We start from the raw sequence: 22,039 nt of genomic DNA, 5'->3' as shown, positions 1-22,039 counted from the left end.
TCAGGTATGGTTTCATTTCTGCATTGCATAGAGAATGTACCGTGGGGGAAGAACTGTTCTTGTTGCCACGTGCCCAGTGACCTTCATGCAGTCGTGAGTTCTACCTTTGTTTGGTAGAGCATTCAAAAATAATGCATTTACCAATTTGCTAGAATTATGAAGAAATCTTCATGAACACATTAATGATGTCATTACCCATAGTGACCATAGCAATCCTCAGCCAATATCTTTTATCAGTTTCTAAAAAAAAAAAGTAGCAAAAAGAAATAAAGATCTTGCATTTATATATCTTATCACATCTTTGGAACCTCCTAAAGTGCTTCGTAAAAGAGTGAAAGTGAATGTTGCTTGTTTCCACACAGGTCTAGTGCTATTTCAGTAGTGAAGATCCTCCGTGTCTTAAGGGTGTTAAGGCCTCTTCGAGCAATCAACAGGGCGAAGGGACTCAAGGTTTATTCAACCATTTTCCATGTATCTAATTTCTTCTTATGGCAATTTAAAATCTGTAACTTTTTGTTCACACTTCTTTTTTCACCTTACAGCATGTTGTTCAATGTGTGTTCGTTGCTATTAGAACCATTGGTAACATCATGATTGTTACAACTCTGCTACAATTCATGTTTGCTTGTATTGGGGTTCAGCTGTTCAAGGTAAATGCTGATCATACTTTATCTATATTTTTCTTTCAATTCAGGCTAAAGTTAAAAACTCTTCTAGCCTAAATTAACATGTCATATTTTTTCAGGGCAAATTCTACCGTTGTACAGATGAAGCAAAACAACTCCCTGAAGAGTGCAAGTAAGAAACACGCAGAACTACTATATTTTTATGATGAAATGTTTTGATTTTGACACAGTAATTTACTTCATTCAGTCTAAACGTTATTGACATGCCGTAAAAAGTTTAATCTTTGTTGTTTTTGTGAGGATATGAAATCCTACTTTTTTTTTTACTAGTTCTGCAGTTCTGTTAGACAAGTACTACTTGCGGAAGTGTTACTCTGAGTCGGTAAAAGAACATATAAGAAAGGCTCAGTGATTTTCCCTGTCTCTTTGGAGAGGTCACTGCATGGCACCTTCCCAAAGGTTGTAATGGAGATCCAAGGGGAATACCAGTACTATTATGTTGTTGTATCAACACTCCAATGTGCTGCCATTTTAGTTCATTTTGACTGCAAAATTTGACTTTATTTTCGCTAAATTTTTGGGAAATCCATTTGGACTGTGATGCACCAATATTACATCTAAGAAGAGTAGATACATTTATTCTTTCATAAGATGTGGATGTCACTGGCAAGGCCAGCATTTGTTGTCCATCCCTAATTTCCCTTAACAACTGAGTGGCTTGCTAGGCTATTTCAGAGGGCAGTTAAGAGATGTGTTAAGACATGTGTCTGGAGTCACATGCAGACCAGACCAGGTAAGGATAGCAGATTTCCTTCCCTAAAGGACATTAGCGAACAAAATTGGTTTTTACAACAGTGATAGTTTCATGGCACCATTACTGAGACTAGCTTTCAATTCCAGATTTTTTCATTAAATAATTAAACATATTAATTAATTGAATTTAAATTCTACCAGCTGCCATGGTGGGATTTAAACCCATGTCCCCAGGGCATTGGCCTGGGTTTCTGCATTACTAGTTCAGTGACATGACCACTGCGCCACCATCTCCCCCTTACATATGAGGTTACAGTGATAACATGAAGGGCTGGATTTTACCAGCCCTCTGAAGACAGGTTGGGAGGCCTCAGAATATGATGGCAGAAGGCGTTGGGAGGGAAGCCCAATGTCTTCTCCCCGCCACAGGATACTACCAGCAGCAGGAACCTCAGCGGCATGACGGGCAACAAATTAAACCAATTAATTGCCGAATTAAGGGCTACTTCCCACCCTGGTCGGCATTTTACTGGTGGTGGGATGGGCTGCCGCCACATGGGGAGACCGCCAGGTAAACCCTGGTGGCCGCCTGAAGGGGGCGCTCCTTTATGGCCTCTCCATGGCTCATGGAGTCCAGCCCTGTGACTATGGTGCAGCCGCTGGAGGGTGCGCCGCCCCGATCATTGGGGTCTGCCTCTCTGGCCCCGGCTCGGTTAAAAAAAAACTTACCTTGCTTTCAAGGGCACCTCAGCATGGAGAAAATTCCACCTGTACTGAATGATTTTAAAAATAATAACCATTTAAGATCATATTTTTCTGACTTTTTTTTCCTTTTATTTAGGGGAACTTATATTCTTTATAAAGATGGTGAAGTAGATCATCCTGTAATTCGTGATCGGGTTTGGCACAACAGCGATTACAACTTTGACAATGTTCTTGCAGCTATGATGGCATTGTTTACAGTATCGACCTTTGAAGGCTGGCCAGCGTAAGCATATGTTTCATTTTTTCCAGCCAATGCTCAGGGCTAATATTAAAAACTAGTTTATGAAATCCTTTTAGAATTATCTTATGTTTGACATGTACAATTTTATTTAGATTAGAAATTCATTTGCATTACAACTGTAGCATTGATGTGAAGCAGAGGATTGAGTCTTACTCCACTTTGCCCCTGAGTCATTCGGTTCTTAACCATTGATTTACATTGCACAAGTTTAGCGTTGATGTGAAGCTGAAGCTACTTTGCACTAACACTAAGCTTGTTGTGTAAGTGCATCTTTAATCGTGTCAAGTGAATGTATTTAATGGCTCAGAAAGGTTGTAGATAGAGATATGTAAAAATAAATTTAAACTCTGGAAAAGAGCTGCTTTGATTGCTATGTGTAGTGACATTGTGAAGGCATTCAAAAAAATCTTAACTACATCATCATGCATCATGGCCACTAAAGTTGTCCCCCTTGGACATTTATAGTTGTCATTTCGTGGTAATATTCTGTCACATCAACTTTGTCTCTTTTTCAGCCTGCTATACAAAGCCATAGACTCAAATGGAGAAAATATTGGCCCCATCTACAACAATCGTGTGGAGATTTCTATATTCTTTATCATCTACATCATTATCATTGCTTTCTTCATGATGAATATCTTTGTTGGTTTTGTGATCGTCACATTCCAAGAGCAGGGAGAACTGGAGTATAAAAACTGCGAGTTGGACAAAAATCAGGTTAGAAATCACATAAAATAGCAGTTTTAACATTTGCGTCTTATTGGGCAGTATGCTGATTTAGCACACAAGAACCTCAATTCATTGTACCTTTCTGTCTGTAATAGGGGTGCATTTCAAGTGCAAGTTTATTGTGGGTGTGAGGTGATTTCTACTTGCAGCAATGCTAAGCTTATAGCATAAATTCATAATAAAGACCTAATCTAGAGTTGCTTGCTCTGATTGGACTTCTTCCTGGAGGTTTGATCATATGATATTTGATCATATTTATAATGGATCCTGTGACATTTGATCGTGTAACATCTGATCATGTGACACCAGCCTACAATTTGCACATGTGATTATATTTACCTGATAATGATTGGATTCCTGTAATTGAGTGCCTTTGCCTGTGGTTTAAGTATTCCGAGAACCGGGACATTGCCCATATGCAGAAAAAGAAAGTTCTTTCGTACAAACCACTGGTGCAAAACTCTAGTTTTGTCTCAGGTTGCTAACAACAGTGCCTAGGAGATTTATTTTCTATCCCTTTAGACTCACAGGCAGAAGGGTTGTCAATCCTGATGCTACCACTAGCTCTCTCCAAAAGATATAGTTGTTTGTTGTAAGGAAATAATCCCTACTCAAAGGCTGTGGCACAGACTTCCAAGCATCTGATACATGCTCCCCATAAAACTAGTGCCTCATGTTAGAGGAAGCACTAACAGCTTCTGTGCAAGAAGATCAAATTTAACTAAACTGAGAATGGTTTTACAAAGATGTTACAGACATAGTTGACATTAGAAATGCATTCAATGCTATACTTGGCTTTTTGACAAGTTTTCATATTGATGATTAATGGCTAAAATAATGAGTCACAGATGAGTTTAAATGTGGTGCTAGATTGATATTTGATCTTTAAATCAGGAGACAGAGGGTATAAGTAGAGTACCTCAGAAATCAGTTTCAGGATTCTTCTGTTTTTAATTTCGATCCGTGACCCGGACACAGGGATACTGGTATTGTAAGCAAAATCTTCACATTTGCTGTTGGTACTAAAACAGTAGACAGACCAAAAATAACACCAGTTGAGGGAAAATGCTAGAATCTATTATTAAGGAAGTAGTAGCAGGACATTTAGAAAATCATAATACAAACAATCAGGGTCAACCTGGTTTTGTGAAAGGAAAATGGTGTCTGACAAATTTTCTAGAGTTCTTTGAGGATTTAATAAGCAGAGTGGATAAAGGGGAACCAGTGGATGTAGTGTATTTTGATTTCCAAAAGGCATTTGATGAGATGCCACATAAAGGTTACTGCACAAGATAAGAGCTCATGTGTTAGAGGTAATATATTGATGTGGATAGAGGATTGGCTAACTAACAAGAAACAGAGAGTTAGGATTAATGGGCCACTTTCAGGTTGGCAAACTGTGACTAGTGGATCGGTGCTGGGGCCTCAACTGTTTACAATCTATATTATTGACTTGGTTGAAGAGACCGAGTGTATTGTAGCCAAATTTGCTGACGATACAAAGATACGCAGGAAAGCAGGTTGTGAGGAGAATACAAAAGAGTTTGCAAAGGGATATAGATAGGTTAAGTGAATAGGCAAAAATTTGGCAGATGGAGTATAAAAGTAGGGAAGTCTTGGTACAACTGTACATGGTGTTGGTGAGACCACGCCTAGTGTATTGCATACAGTTTTTGTTTCCGTACTTAAGGAGGGATGTACTTGCATTGGAGACAGTTCAGAGAAGGTTCACTAGGTTGATTCCTGGGATGAAGGGGTTGTCTTATGAGGAAAGGTTGAGCAGGTTGGGCCCATATTCATTGGCGTTTAGAAGAATGAGAGGTGATCTAATTGAAATATTTAAGATTCTGAGGGGGCTTGATAGGGTAGATGCTGAGAGGATGCTTCCTAGAATTAGGGAGCACAGTTTCAAAATAAGTGGTCTCTCATTTAGGATGGAGGTGAAAAGGAATTTCTTCTTTCAGAGGATTGTTAATCTTTGGAATTCGCTACTCCAGAGAACAGTGGAGGCTGGATCATTGAATATATTCATGGCTGAGCTAGACAGATTTTTGATCTACAAGGGAGTGAAGTCCTGGGGTGGGGGGTGGGGGTCAGACAGGAAAGTGGAGTTAAGACCACAATCAGATCAGATCTCATTGAATGACTGATGCGGCTCGAGGGGCCAATGGCCTACTCCTGCTCCTATTTCTTATGTCCTTATGTATCGCACCAGATACTCAGTATCATTGCTGTTATCTTTATCTTTGTGGCCTGGAGCATATACTCCAGTTTGCAAAGTGGGCATGCCCATGGAAAAAGTGAATTTGTGTTGAATCTTGAGCCTCTGTCATCATTTCTTCTCTATGCAACCACAATCCGTTCAGGTGCCTGGTGTGATTCTAAGGTTTCTCGCTACAATTATTATTGACTGTATCCAATGGGGAATGTGTAACACACTCATCACCAAGCATACCTGGGAGTGGTCACCTTTGAAATATTACAATAGTTACTCAAAAGTTAATAATATGTTTGTTTGGTCAGCCTTACCACCTGTTGGTGGTAAAACATAGAGTGCTATGATGGAAATTCCCGGCAATGATCCCCACATGACAGGTTTACAGTCTATGTCATGCTGTTAAGATTTGGCAGAAAGTGTAAGCCAAGTAACTCACCCAGGAAGAGGTTGGTGGGGAGGCAGCTTATTCAGTTGCTCTTGCATAACTTAAGCGAGAAACTCTAAAAAGGCACTGCCGAATAGTGGGAACATGGCATTGCCCAGCCTTTAAGCTTAGGAAAGATGCTTAGTATTGGGGTAAATTTAACTATTATCCTGGGATGAGAATTTAAATGAAATTATCTGGATATTTGAGCTTGTATGAGATGTCATTACTCATTATCTCTGCTGATTCCAATGTTGGTGCTTTGGTGTCTGGAGCTTCTATATTGTAAATAGTACATGTCAGAGTCCTGCTGAGAGCGAGGGTCGGAGTGAGGAGAAATATCACAATTCATTCAGATATTTGCCATATATGCCAGTATTTTATTCATTATATATTAATCTATCAACAGATAAGTGTAGGGAGAAAGTCATGTTCACAGAAAAGCGTTCCTAGATGCCAAAACCATTTATTAAAAATTTCATCAATCAATCTGCATGCCTGCATGAGGCAGGTCACAATTGTCCTCTACAAGTGTGCCAACAATTTATCTCTTTCTCAATGAAGCCTAGAAAGTAACAGGAGAGGGAGGGATATTGGGTTCTTCCATATTGCATACATTCCACAGGTGTAAGGCATAATTGCTTGTATCCTTGTGGGATCCACTTCATAAACTGGGCTTATATATGAATTACAAAGGCCACCATTTGGTGAATGTGCAGCTCGTGTGCAACAATGTACAGATCTACAACTCTGTACATGGTATGCTGGCAGCTGTTGTGATGCATTCATCCTCTGCCTGTTCTCCAAGCTTGCATTATTGGACCTACAACATTGGGTCAAAGGTTGGTTACACATTTGTGCCATAGTTCCTGTCAGGGACCTGCATACAGCTGCTGAGCAATGCATCAACTATGCAGAACTATGATTGAGCAAACAATCGGAATGCTCAAGTGGAGGATCTGCTGCCTGGACCGCTCCAGAAGTGCGCTTCAGTGCAGTCCAGTGAGAGTGTTGAGAATTTTTGTGGTGTGCTATATGCTGCATAATTCTGTCCTGCAAAGGGGGAAAATTCCTTGGAGTTAGCTGCAGAGAAAGGCTTAAAGGTGGCGCTGGAGAAACCAGAGGACCATAAAGAGCCCAAGGATCAACAATGAATAGCAATCTAACCAGCCGCTAGAATTCTTTGTGAATAAGTTCCCAGCACATCCTCTCCTTCCATCCTGTAATTGAATGCCCTGATGCCAAATACCAGCATGGGAATTTTCACCCCCTCCTCTGCCTTGGGTCAAATATCATCTGATATTTCTTCTGAAGGTGAGTGACAGTGCATAATCTGGTGGATTTTCTTCCTCCTTCTGTGCTGACAATGGGTCTGGGACTTGGATTGACCTGAAAAGAGAGGAGAAACACAGGACAGGATTTTTGTTCCTGGATCTCGATCCAGCAGTCTGGATGAAATGCGGGTCAGGAACCCACAAATGTTGGGGGTGGGACTCAGCGGGTGATTGTGCTGCCTCTGGAAGCCCCATCTAATTACGGACAGTAGGCGGGCTCCAAAGCCCAGAGGGCCAAGAGGAGGCCGTGCAGCAGTCGTAGATCAGCAGCCACACTGTCAGAAGTGGGTGCTGCTGAAGTATATAGGAAGGCGCAAGGATGCCTCCATTCCCAGTCACTGGCCACAAAAGCAGTAAATAAAAGGGTTAGGGCCATTGGACAAGGGGCAAAGCCCCAACAGTAATAGGCACTGCCGTGATTGCAGTCGATTTTTGGAATGGCGCTTTCCACATTGAATGGAGCCTCAGGTTCCATTGTCTACCCGGCACGACACTGAGACCACCACCATTTCACGGACGGCCTCTGGACGCAACAGGTACTCCTGTTCCAGCTGGAAAATCCTGTATGGAGGCAGGAACATGTAATGGAGTCGGCCCAATGGAATTTCTTTCTGTTTTTTGGTCCCCCGCCTCCAGATCCGCCTCCACAGGTCATTGAAAATTCAGCCCACAATGTTTAGTAATCAGTGGCAAGAGTAAGTCATAGCAAATGAGTCACTGCTCATTCCAGTGATGAGGAAAAAAGGAGGGTTAGAGGGCCAAGCACCCTACAGCACGTATCCTCCTGCAATAGTCTTTGTTCACCCTCCGCTGTGACAGTGTTCAACCGTCCTCTACCCATGACATCTGTGGTACCCTGTTCTCACCGAGTTTAATTCCACTGTCCTGTTTATTCAAAATATTACTTTTTAAAGCAATTATTTCATTCACTTTTGTAATAATTAATGGACTGCACTTCAATAATAGCTTGTGTTAGAGAATGTCACATTCAAACCACTGTTATGACCAGGTGAGAAAGAGGTCTAGGGTTCCCTTTCAGCCTTCACCTGGTCTTCCTGTAATAGCGTTTTATTTTTAAACATACTGTGTTTTTAGCTCCCCCTTGGTGAATCCTTGTTCACTGCTTTCCAATTATAAGGCAAAGAAACGAGCACAAACAGGCTTTCTTAGGTTTAAAGAAGAAAGGTGACATTTTATTAAACTTAAACTCTAATCATTTGACACCTATGGATACATGACGCACCTACGCTAGCATTCAAACGCGATACACGCATGCAAATAGAGACAGAAAAGAGCAGAAGAAAAATAAAATGGAAAGGTTTGAGGCAATACCTGAAGAGTTGTTGTTACAGTTCTTCGAGTTCACTGTGGAGTCCTTGATAGTAGGTAGATCTTGTTTTTCGTTGGGGCCCAGCATTCTTCACTGAAGGCAGCCAGCACAGGTAGATAAGGTGGTTAGGAAGGCAAATAGGATACTTGCTTTTATTAGCTGAGGCATAGAATATAAGAGCAAGGGAGGTTATGATGGAGCTGTATAAAACGCTAGTTAGGCCACAGTTGGAGTACTGTGTACAGTTCTGGTCACCACACTATAGGAAGGAATGATTGCACTGGAGAGGGTGCAGAGGAGATTCACCAGGATGTTGCCTGGGCTGGAGCATTTCAGCTATGAAGAGAGACTGGATAGGCTAGGGTTGTTTTCCTTAGAGCAGAGAAGGCTGAGGGGGTCCTGATTGAGGTGTACAAAATTATGAGGGGCATAGATAGGGTAGATAGGAAGAAACTTTTTCCCTTAGCGGAGGGGTCAATAACCAGCAGGCATAGATTTAAGGTAAGGGGCAGGAGGTTTAGAGGGGATTTGAGGAAAAACTTATTCACCCAGAGGGTGGTTGGAATCTGGAACACACTGCCTGAAGGGTTGATAGAGGCAGGAACCCTCACAACATTTAGTAAGTATTTAGATGAGCACTTGAAATGCCACAGCATACAAGGCTATGGGCCAAGTGCTGGAAAATGGGATTAAAATAGGTTGATGCTTAATGGCAGGCACGGACACAATGGGCCTGTTTCTGTGCAGTATAACTCTGTGACTATGACTCTTCTTAAACCTTGTTCACTGTAGGAAGCTTTTCTCTCTTGGGATTCATGTATCTTCAGTGTGTTTTTGGAGTTCCGTGAGAAAGAGATGTGAGCAGACAGGACAGGCTGTGGCGAGCAAGCCAGGAGAGGTCTTTTCAATCCAGGAGCAAACAGCTTTCTCCAGGCTTTCAGTTCAAAACTCTACAACAGCCAGTTAGTCATGTGACTAACTGGTCTGACCATGTCTGTTTGTAGATTGAATTGGAGCAGGGAATAGCTCTCCTTTGTCTACAAGCACTATCTGTTAATATGCAAAAATGGCTTTCCAGCCTGGCAACAGGCTTTCTCTTCTTCCCAGCAAAAATTTGAAATTTAATGTCCATGTGGCGATATTAATGTGCCTCATTCTCAGCAGGTGGGGGCCTGCATGACACCACCTTCTGTGCAAAGAAACATTTTCCTCCACTTGTGATTATCTTAAATTTGTACCCTCTTGTAACTGTTTCACCAACCAGTTAGGACAGTTCATCACTATTCATTACATTAAAGTTCTTTATACTCTTGAAAACCTCTATCAGTTCACTGCTTAATCTTTTCAGCTGCAGTGAAAAATGCTCTGTCCTTGAATCACTCACTTCTCTTTTGTGAGATTCTCCCAGAATTACCTTCCCTACATATACCTTCATGCTGGTGGGCAGCCCTCAGCCGCTGAACATTCCAGAGAGCAGCAGCTGCTTCCTGCTCACTTGATGCCCGTTCTGGGTGAGATGTGGACTGATGGCACATTAATGAGACCTGGGAGTTAATTTGAAACTATTTTAATTATTTTTTGTTCTCCAGCTAGTGCAGCAGCATTTTCCCTGACCCCAGCTTATCCAAACTCCACTCGGAGTTAAAATCAATTGCATTATTTTTGTTAATTTTTGTGATTGGACGAGCAGAGTTCAGTGGAAGATATTCATAACATTAGGTCATAGTCTGACTTTTTCAGCTCATTGAAGTGACCATCTTGTGTTTATGATTAATTCAGCTGAGTGAGTTGCACTTATGAAATTTTAAAAACTATCTGGTAAAATGTTTGTGAATTATGAAGGTAGCAGTGTATTTTGGTTTGCACACGGACAATTTGTGTCATGTTTATTTTTAGCAGGCAGTCAGGGCCTACTAAGAGATTTAATATGATTTATCATGTCTTTTTTTGTGTGTTCATTTAGACACATTATCTTGTAATCTCAGGACTTCCTGGACTCTCAAACTCTTGCAAATGTAGCCTTCAGTCTCAGACAAGACCTCAGTTGCTTGGCCACTAGGTGGTGTGTGGTACAACCCAAACCGCAGGCCCTCTTTTGCTGCTGTGCAGCAGCTCCTCTTCTGGCAGTGGTTCAGATTGGAAATTGAATGAAGTTGTAGATTTATGCTCCATGTATTTATTTTTTATTTTTTATCATTTCCTTTTCCTGCATTCACTCTGCTTTTCTCCAGCTGGGAAGACAGAGTGTTATGAGATACATATTTCTCCATGAGCTTCCTTTAATGGACAGCCCACGCCCCCGCAGCAAAACCTGGCAGCCTCCCTGTGGCCACGGTGTTGCCGGGGTGTGTGGGGGGTGTGGGTATTCCTTCCTGATTGGGGACCCTGTGCTCTGCAGAGGGCTCCACTAGGGGCAAGTGTTGTCCCCACTGGAAACCCCCCCTCCCCACACAATTGACACCCCACCCACCCCCCCAGTCCCTCGCCAGGGCCTGCCTGATTGGCCCCCTGCAATCCCCAACCTCACTTACCTGCACTCTGGGTTTCCTCAATGGCTGCAGCTCTGGGGAGTGCTGTAGTCCCAGCAGTGCCCACTGCTTCTAGTGCCGCTGCTGGGACTGAACAGCTGCCAAACCTCTCATTGGCCGGCAGCTCTTGGAGGCAGGGCATCTGCCTCAGAGGAGCAGAAACCACGATCTCAGGTAATGAACTGCCTGAGATCCATCAAATACGGTTGTGGCTTCGACGGCTGGTGGAGATGGGCTTGCCCCCAACTTTCCAGCTCATGGGCAGGGCCACTGCCTCCTCATTAAATCACAGCCCTTGTCAATTTTACACTAACAATTTAGCACTCTGCCATCTTAAGACCATCAAGCAGTTAAACTGCAAACTGTAACAGATTTTGAATGACAGCTCAAGGTGTGATCCAAATCAAGTTTGGCTTGTTTGAAAAATCCATGTCCTGTATATCACTAGTATTAACTTGCATTTACTGATCAGGTGTGTTCAAAAGCTGAGGATGCATTTTAAAACAAAGTTCTTCCAAATAAAAGAGCACTTTTTATTTCAAAACATAAAATGAATACATAACTGGTGGCTAATCTCCTACCGCCAGTTTTCTACCTGATGGTAAAAGTTAAGATTTCCCTTTATGAATTGGAGTTCCAAGTCTATATGTCATTCAGAATGGCTTGCCTCAGTTATATGAAATTTTCCTCTATGAAACCCTGAGATATATTTCTTCATTAAAAGTGTTATATAAATGCATATTGTTGTTTGAGGAGAGAAAGTCAGACACTAGCTGCACGAATTGAATGATACGTTGTTTTCACCAATAATGTAACAGGATGATGAATATGAAATAGACAGCTGCCGCCTAGAAAGTCTGATTAGTAGAAAAAAAATACTATTTACACACACACATATTCACACCATTTCCAATATCAACATACATATTTATTAAAGGGACCAAATGTTTGATGACAGGAAACACCTCATCAAAGTGTATGAAAACCCTGTGCAATTTTTTGAAGTTGCTGAGGTTGTAAAACTGTTCAGGGATAGATTATTTGCAGATTTATGAGGTCGATTGTTATATAGCTTTGCTGCAATGAAAGGAAATCCAGAAGCTACTGAAAAGCAGTAGCCAAGTTTGTTGAAATTCATTGAAGACAATGGGGGTAAAATTGTGATAGTACAAAGCATGCAAGAGTGAATTCAGAGCGGTTTTAATCCTGGTCCGAAGTCAGTTCACTACTGCCTATTTTGTGCTATTGGCGAAGACCATTTTTACCCCCAGTATTTTAGTAAGACCATGGAAGTGAAAACCCAACAGATGATATAATAACTAAATAGAAAAAAATCTTGAATAAATTAAGTTACTTAGAAAATGTTCTTCGTTTAAATATTCTCATGTGTGGTCACTGGAAACCTTTTTTTGTCTCTGTAGCGTCAATGTGTAGAATATGCTCTAAAGGCCAGACCACTTCGCAGATACATCCCAAAGAATCCCTACCAGTATAAATTTTGGTATGTGGTAAACTCAGCTGGGTTTGAATACATCATGTTTGTCCTCATCATGTTGAACACGCTTTGCTTGGCTGTACAGGTAGGAAGAATGCTAAAACATACTACTACTAAAGCTAGATATCAAGGGTCCTAATTTATTCCAATTTTTGCAAATCTGTTTGTGTTTATAAATCATGTATAAAATGTATGGAAGTACTGTTTACATGAATAATTCAAAAATCTAGGCCGTGAAATTGGACAAGGCCCGAAAATGGATGCGGGGATCGCGATGTGGATTATCCTGTGCCCGTTGTTTGACACAGGCAGCACACAAACTTTATGCTGCCTGCTAATTTAAATGATTGTAGCATGCAGGCCAGCGCTAAGTGTGTTGCTAGAACTAAGTGTGCTGTTGAGTGGCTGCATGCCTAAGCAGGGGCACAAAAATCGTGATATGAGTACGAGTTAAACCCACTCTGCATGACTTAAAGGGGAGGTGCACTATGGCTGGAGCAGGTGCTGGAAGTCATTCTAAAAGTGATTTTGACGTGGGGTACACTCACTAAAGGCAGAACATGGCAGAGGGCCGGCTCCGAGATTTTCCGATGTTGCACTAGAGGCCTTGGCGCAGGAGGTAGAGAGGAGGAGAGATGTCATCTATCTACAGGAGACCAGGAGACTCTCTGGACAAACCTTATGAAGGCAGTGGGACCAGATAGCCATGCCAGGAGTCTAGCCCTAAGGACCTGAACGCAGTGTCACGTCAGTGACCTCACGAGTGATCAAGGTCAGTGAATATCTTCAAATGCCATTCACCACCAACTTTATTTATATTTATTCATTTGGAGGATGTGGGCGTCGCTGGCTAGGGCAGCATTTATTCTCATCCCCAATTTCCCTTGAAAAGGTGGTGGTGAGCTGCCTTCTTGAACCGCTGTAGTCCTTGGGGTGTAGGTACACCAGTAGTGCTGCACCACTGGCCTCACAAACTGTTCAGTGCATGACATCATTACTCATGTACCAACAATCTCTGTCAATCACAACTCATATCTAACATTCATAGCTAATCACCTCATCCTCACACACGGAGGACTGTTGCAAGGCACAGACCCACATCTCAGATTCCACGCATGACAGCCACATCACCCAAACACATTGCACAGCACTCACTGACACTCCTCTCTTGCAAGACAAGGTGACACTTAACTGCAAATAGCAGGACCTAACTGGCAAGGGACAAGCACAACTGTATGTTTTAACCCCAATGGAGGAAACTGTGGTCGCTATCATTGGAGCGGCCATGACTGAGGTCGTAGCCAGCTGCAGGGCTGAAACCATTGAGGATGATGGTATCTCCATATCTAATAGTCTTTCCCACATCCCACTTCACCCTCATCCCACAATCTGATTTCCAAGCTGCAGATGGTGTTCGCACACACCTCATGCTTTTCCTCCAAACCTCACCATAACCCTATTCTTGTGCTTTTCTCCTTTCAGATACCCAAAAACTGTAACCTGGCCAGGCAGTAGTGAAAGAACAAGAGGTCGAACAGCAGGTCAACAGTGATGACGAAGAAATTACCTCATTTGCACTCATACTTGCAGCCACCAGCTCAAATACTAACACTGCACGTACTTTAGAGGATAGCTTAATGGCAGGATCTGCTCATGGTGAGACACTGGGTACGAGTGATCTGCAGCCATGTAGGGGACAAGGGTAATGTAGTTGCCCGCTCACCAGAGGGCCAGGTTCCACATGGGACCAGCTGCAGAGGACTTCGATGGGATGGCGTAAAGACGAAGGCTGATGGTTATGCATAATGAAATGCTTCGCACATCAACAGACCTGCCAGAAAGCCTAGGTCCATGTCAAGAAACATGAGGAATACAGCACCATTTTGGTGCAGAGCTTGGAGCCCACCCTTTCCAGTATGGAAGTGGTGGCCAACTTATTAGCACTTGTTGACCCAACCGTGATGCAGTATCTGATGGCCAATGTCTCAGCTTCCATTGCAGCAGAAGCCACCCAACATCTGGACATACTGTAATCACAAAGAAGAATCTTAAATTTAAACAAAGCCAATTACATAGGTATGAGGAGAGAGCTGGCTGAGGTTGATTGGGTAAGTAGACTTAAAGGAATGGCAATAAATAAACAGTGGGAAAGATTTAAAGAAACAATTCAAAATGTTCAACAAAAGCATATTCCATTGAAAAATTAAAACTCAGCAAGAAAGAGCCAATTGTGGCTTACTCAGGAAGTTAAGGATAGTATTCGATTAAATGAGGCTTTTCATGTTGCTAAGATTGTCGCAAGTCTGCGGATTGGGAGTGTTTTAGAAACCAGCAAAGGGCCTCAGAAAAGTCGATAAAAAGGGAAAAAATAGAATGAGAGTAAACTACCTAGGAATATTAAAACAGATTGTAAGAGCTTTTACAAGTATATAAAAAGGGAGAGAGTGGATAAAGTAAACGTTGGCCCCTTAGAAGAAGAAACAGGAAAAATTATTATGGGGAATAAGGAAATGGCAGAGACGTTGAACAAATATTTTCTGTCTGCCTTCACAATAGAAGAGACAATTTTCATACCAGAAATACAGGGTAATCTAGGGGCTAAATAGAGTGAGGAAATTAAAGTAACTAATATCAGTTGAGAAAAAGTATTGGAGAAACTTAAGGGGATAAAATCCGACAAATCTCCAGGAGCTGATGGCTTATATCCTAGGGTTCTAAAAGAGATAGCTGCAGAGATAGTGGATGTGCTGGCTATGATTTTCCAAAATTCCCCGGACTCTGGAAAAGTCCCAGCAGATTGCAGGTTAGCAAATGTAACACCGCTATTCAAGAAAGGAAGGGGAGAGAGAGAGAGAAAACAGGGAACTACAGGCCATTTACTCTGATATCTGTTGTTGGGAAAGTGCTGGAAGCTAACATTAAGGAAGTTTTAACAATGCACTTAGAAAATCATAGTATGATCAGGCAAAGTCAACATGGTTTTACAAAAGGAAAATAGTGTTTGACAAATTTATTAAAGCTGTTTGAGGATGTAACTAGTAGGGTAGATAAAGGGGAACCAAGAAATAGAGTATACCTGAATTTCTAAAAGGCTTTCGATAAGGTCCCACTCAAAAGGTTAATACGCAAGATGAAGACTCATGGAATTGGGGGTAATATATTAGCATGGATAGTATTTGGGATAGAAATGCAATACTGTACTAATGTGCCTCCTGGCTTATCATAGTCATGTGACCATGAGGCATTCGCTGTAGGCAGCCATGACAAGTTCAGTTCAATAAAGACACAGTAAAAGCAAGACTGTTGTCCTGTGAGCTCATAAGATGGATGATTGGTTAATGGACAGGAAGCAAATGTTCAACTCTAGAAAGCTTTTTATAGAAGGATAAGGCTGGAGCCTATATTTTCACAGTTTCACATTTATTGTGCAGAGTAAAAGGACTACAAACATGTAGCTCTACACACACATCCCTCCCCAGTCCCAGTGAGTGTCTGCTTTTAAGTGCTGAACTAAAACCCCAACTAACTCCCTTCACCTGCATATAATCACACAATTAACATATATAATCACACAATTAACATATATAATCACACAGTTAACAGATTCCCTTCTTTCTTTTACAGTGTAACTTAGATTAACATGCTCAAAGAATATTTCCAAACAAATCAAAATTAGATTCCATATTGGGCACAAAGTTTTTTTTAACATTGTGAGATGCCCCTCATCCAGCACCTCCAACAATTTCTTTGCACTCGCATTTCTCTTTGTGAAACAATCGGGTAGCTGATGATTTGCATCTATCCATGTGAGTTTGGAGATTTCCTTTCTCCAGCATTTGTTTCAATCCAACGAGGTCAATACGTAGTCTTTTCTCACTCACTTTTTGTAGAGCGTACATTGTCCCACAAAGAACAATTCAGGATGTCCCTTGTTCAGAATTATTTGACGCAAAATATTTGACAAATAGAACCCCATGTCCACTGCCTCCACAAGACCCAGTGTTTCTGAAGCTAACATGCTTTTAACAACCAGTTTTATTTTCTTAGCCTCCAAAGCTAAAGGACAACATTTCCCATTTTCACCCATCAGAAATATTATGAAGCCAGCTGCACTCGAATACCTATCAGCAAGATTAGCATGTGAAGCATCACTAAAAGTTATTAGCTTTGTGTTCTTTGGGTCACCTCAGGATGGAAACTTCAGTACACATTTCTCCAGATTTAGTTTTTTCAATGTCCTATTTGCCCTTAAAACATTTTCAACTTTTGGATGTTTCATCATCGTGCTTAACTATAGCACAAAACTAACATCAGGCCTAGTCTGAGAGCCCAACCAGTTTAATTGACCCGCCAGACTTCGCAATTGCTCAATCTCTGCTATAGATAGATCATCTTTCTGTGATGACCCAACATGATTAACTAGGATGGGAGTAACACTCTAAATAGGATTGTTGATTCAAATTGTTCAACTTATGCTGCTTAATATCTAAACCAATATATTTAAAGGCCCCACAAGCCTGACTCCCAATCTTAAATTCTGCCTTAATCTTAATAACATATTTCTCAAAGTCTGCAGTATCACACCATAAGAAATAATTAACATGCATCATGAAGATGCCTGAAAGTTTCCCTTTATGATACCAATAAAATATCGCAGGATCTAGTTTTAGTTGAACACAACCAATTTTCAACAAAACAGATCTCACTGAGAAATACCATACCTTGGAGGCATCATTAAGGCCATAGACGCATTTGTTCAGTTTCCATAGTGTTCCTTCTGTATCTGCTGCTTCTTTAGGTGGTTTCATATACACTTCTCTCTGAAAAGTATCACTTTGCAGAAATGCAGCTTTTATGTCAATGGATTTACATTCCCATGAATACGTGGCCAAAAGAGCCAAAAAGATTTTCAAGATTACTTTTTCAGCTGTGGGAGAGTCTACTGTAACATCGGTATCCCCCAATCGCTGTTCAAAACCACTCACAACTAATTTCACTTTAGCCTTGTAAGTTCCATCGGGGAGAACTTTTTCAGTACAAATCCATCAATGTGATAAGGTCGGCTGTCCCCTATCTGGTACTTCAGAATAGACTCCAAACTCTCTCCAAATCTCTAATTCCTTATATTTTGCTTCTCATTAGTTTATCCTCAAGTTTATTGGCAGCCACTAAAACTTCTCGATCATGAGGACTTCTGCTTCTAGTTCAATTCTGAGACTGCCCTCTAGCCTTCGTTTCATTGTGTAATCTGTTCATACTACAGCCTTTATTAGCACTTTGATGTCTTTCAGAACTACTGCTAGAAGATCTCCCTCATACTTTATCGGAGGCTCTTTCTCCAGTACGCGATTGCTTCCTTACGCAAGAGTCACTTCCTGACCCACTATCAAAACTTGCACTGCACTTTCTTGCCCTCTATTCTTTCACCCGATTCTGCCAGTCCATGGCTGTGGCTTCTTGGCCATCATCTTGAACATTTAACCAATATTTAAACTGTCTGTAGATTTTCTTGCATGCCCACAATTATCGCATCACTCCATTTATCAGACCCCTCTGGAATATATGTCACCCGAGTACCTACTCGGGGTAATTGGCCTTTGGATGTGATAGCTCTTTCCTGAGCATCATGATCGGTTTCATTACTATCCAACTCTTGATCTACCTGTGTCTCAGGACCTTCATCACAAAACACATTAATATTTGAGGTACAAGGTGCCTCTGTTCCCTCTATCAGCTGCTCAGAAACTGAGAATTTATAATCAACTCCAATTAATCGTGAAGAATGAACTTTAACAGTTTGATTTCCACGCTTGATAACTACTGTCTTACCATCCCAACCGATTACCTTACCAGGGTCCTTCCATTCCCTGTGGCCCTTTATTTTATAATAGACCAAATCACCTGAACTAAATTCCGCCTCAGATGGCCTTATACGATGCCTCAGAGTTCTGCGAATTTTCTCAGAGACCTCAGCCTTGATTAAAGCCTGTCTCCCTGCATGTAAAGCATTCAAATGTGCAGAAAAAAAATGGAACCAATTGTAGTACCTTCTAGAGCAGGCGGGCTGTTGCACAGTACAGAAGGCATTTTGGGATTCTGCCCATAGACCAATTGATAGGGATTATATCCTCCAACCATCTGAAGTGAAGTGAATTGTTCTCATGAACCGCCTATGCCCAGACAGTTGTCAACTTGCAGTTTGGCTGGTCAGCCAAGATTTTATGTAACATTTCATTCACCACTGCATGATTCCTTTCACAAAGCCCATTGCTGAAAGGACTTTCAGCTGCAGTATTCATAACCATAATGTTCATGTTTTCACACATATCCCTGAACTCGTCATTGACAAATTCCCCTCCATTATCAGTCAGAAACTTAGCTGGTGTCCCAAGTCATGTCCCTATCCATTTCTCCATAATTTTGTCTATAATCATCCTTTTGTCCTTACTATTTATTATTGTAGAAAGACTAAATCTACTTGCTAGGTCTATAAAATGTAGGATGAAAATATTCTTGTCTTTGTCTCATACATTTAAATCCATGGCAACTACCTTGTTAAAGCCACGCGCCAATGGAAGGCTGACAATAGGACGTGATGGTGTCCTCCGATAAAGGCCTGCCACCCGACCCGAACCATACGGGACCCGACAACATGTGTCGGGTTCGGGTTCGGTCGGGCTGCTCTTCCGGGTCCGGCCGGGCTGCTCTTCCGGGTCCGGCCTTCGGGCTCAGGTCGGATCGGGCCTGAGTTGGAGACACACAGCAAGGCAAGTGTTAAAAGTTAAAAACTTACCTGAGCTGAGAGTCCGGGATGTCAAGCAGGGAAACTGAGTCTGCACAGTGAGCATGTGAGCGTCTCTATGACGTCATCACGCTCATGCTGCAGCTTCCTGAAGATTGGGAGTCGGAAGGTAAGTGAAGGGAACATTCCAGTGGTCGGGTCAGGCTCGGTGGGGGGGTGGGGGGGGAAATAGAGGGACTTGAGCCAGGTCGGGCTTGCGTCCCATGTGGTTTGGGTCAGGTTTTTTTTGTGACTTGAGCAGGCCTTTATCCTCCAACACTTTTTACAAATCTCACTTTTCACTAATCTCTTCTATTATCCTCGTATACTCTCCATCAATCACACCTGCATCTTTTAGTAGCATTTTAAAACCTCTGACAAGGGTGAGCAAATTGCCTGTGCAACTTTAAGCCAATTTGCCTTTTATCTCTGATTCGTAACACCTGATGCCATCAACACTTCTCCAACACTGAGTAGAAATATCAGGTTTTGTTAAGGCGATATAATAATGCCCTGATTGGGTGAATTGCAAATTCACTGACTTCCCAAAAACAATTGCCTTTTCATGCTTCATATCAAGTTTCATCTGTGCCTTTTTCATTGAAGGCTTACTCAAGAGTAAAGGTATCTCACTGGAGACTACATCAGTACTGATTAAAGTGGCTTAGCCCAGCTATTTTACATGGGATTACTACTCACTTCAGTGACTTCAATGTGTTGTCATCACCAAACCTAAATCTGGTAGTATTTTCAATACTCCTTAACCTTGTGTCGATCTTCACTACTGAGTGAATCCTGATAACACTGTAACTAATCAGTTCCACATACTGTCAATGTACAAGCACTTTCCAGTACCGCACAGTTGAATGCATCCGCAACCAACACATTCATCACAGGACTAAAACTCCTTGTGACTAGTACAATTCCTTCAGATCCATCGCTATCTTCCTCAAAATTTTCTGCGTCATGTGTTATCTCGAAAACTCTGCCCCTCTGTTTAGGGCAGTTCATTGCATAATGATACTTTGAGTCACATCTGAAGCACCTATTAACTGTTCCTTGGGCATTCCTGGGATTCATTCATCTTTGAATGCTGTTCCAACCCTGTCTTCCACTGTAATATTCAGACCTGCTCAAGGTGATTTCGTCCTCATTCTTCCTGTCTTTAACTCTTCCATTGTACTTAGGCCAGCTTCCAGTATCTGGATTATTTCTAAATCTTGTAAACCTGAGTCCTGTATTCTTTGTGTCACCGCAGAGTGTCCCACTTGTTCTGCCAGGACTACGGGAAATGACTGTTTCCGCAAAAATATATTTAAGGCCATGGACATTTGGTCCAGCAGGGAGTCTTTGTCCAAGAACCAAATCCCAGTTAGAACCAGGAGACTGTGCATATGCGACACCCCAGCACAATCTAGTAATTTAAAAACTAGCACTGAATCAGGGATCTCCAAATTGAATTTCTTCAATCTTTTATACAGTCTGTTAAAGTCCATGATATATTCTTCCATTGAATAACCGTCTGTTTTCCAAAAACTATCAAAGTCTGACCATGCCTTATATGCATTCAATAGGTCATCTTTCTTGTAAATTTCATCCAAGAATTCTAACAGAAGATCCAACCCTTCATCAGTATCCAACTGATGAGCATCCAGTTCAGAAAACACTTCTGATTTTACTTTTGGTCGGAAGTGACAATGCCAAGGCCATACCTTGTTTCCTTTTTGGTAGAAATGTAACCAGTGTCCACATATGCATTTCATTCTTTCACTGGTCATATGGTTCAGACTCTGAAAACACCGGAAGGTAATTATACCCTGACAATTTGCACTTGCTTTCAGCCATATTTTTCACTATGGCCCTTGGGACTTTAGTTTTCTATCCCAAAAACATTTTCCTATTTTCCAACCTTCAGCTTTAGGTAACATCCTCTGCTATCATGTACAACTCTAGAAAGCTTGTTATAGAAGGATAAGGCTGGAACCTATATTTACTCAGTTTCACATTTATTATGCAGTGTAAAAGGATTACAAACATGTAGCTTTACACACAAATTCCTCCCCAGACCCAATGAGTGTCTGCTTTTAAGTGCTCAACTAAAACCCCAATAAACTCCCTTCACTTGCATACAATCACACAATTAACACATACAATCACACAATTAACACATATAATCACACAATTAACAGCAAAGAGTATGCATAAATGCGTTCTAGTGGAGTGCCGCAAGGATCAGTGCTGGGGCCTCAGCTATTTATGATCTATATTAATAACTTAGATGAAGAGACAGAGTATCTTAAGTTTGCTGATGATACATAGGTAGGTGGAAATGCGATGCTGTGATAAGGACACGAGAGGCTGCAAAGAGACATAGACAGATTAAGTGAGGGGGCAGCAAGGTAGCAGATGGAGTAGAATGTAGCAAGTGTAGTCATAAGAATAGAAGAGCAGAATATTTTTTTAAAGGCTTTCAGAGATACTTGGGTGTGCTCGTACAAGCAACACAGGTTAGCATGCAGGTACAGCAAGCAATTCGAAAGGTAAATGGCATATTGGTCTTTATTGTAAGGGGATTGGAGTACAAGAATAAAGAAGTCTTGCTACAGTTGTACAGGGCTTTGGTGAGACACACCTGGAATACTGGGATGGATTTTATAGGCCCCCTGGGAACGGGTTCGGAGGTGGGAAGACCCATAGAATTGTGACAGAACCACCCCCCCACCACTAAATGCCTCCCTCCCCCCCCCGCACTAAATTTCCCCCTCCCTCCCCTGGGCCTGCTGATCTGGGCCCTGCGACCCCTCCTCACTCACCT

At 41.7% G+C, this 22,039-nt stretch overlaps 1 protein-coding gene across 1 annotated transcript in view; it reads left to right on the top strand.

Moving 5' to 3' along the window:
- The window catches only part of LOC137380344 (voltage-dependent L-type calcium channel subunit alpha-1D-like), a 487,921-nt gene that overhangs the window by 200,858 nt on the left and 265,024 nt on the right, over positions 1-22,039 (top strand). The window contains exons 22-27 of the mRNA XM_068052272.1: positions 363-450; positions 543-650; positions 746-798; positions 2,221-2,367; positions 2,901-3,102; positions 12,370-12,528. Of these exons, the coding sequence (XP_067908373.1) occupies positions 363-450; positions 543-650; positions 746-798; positions 2,221-2,367; positions 2,901-3,102; positions 12,370-12,528 (757 nt within the window). The remainder of the gene's footprint in view (positions 1-362; positions 451-542; positions 651-745; positions 799-2,220; positions 2,368-2,900; positions 3,103-12,369; positions 12,529-22,039) is intronic.

This window comes from Heterodontus francisci, chromosome 19 (genome assembly GCF_036365525.1).
Source record: "Heterodontus francisci isolate sHetFra1 chromosome 19, sHetFra1.hap1, whole genome shotgun sequence".
Lineage (NCBI taxonomy): Eukaryota > Metazoa > Chordata > Chondrichthyes > Heterodontiformes > Heterodontidae > Heterodontus > Heterodontus francisci.
This window is presented reverse-complemented; position numbering and strand designations above follow the sequence as displayed.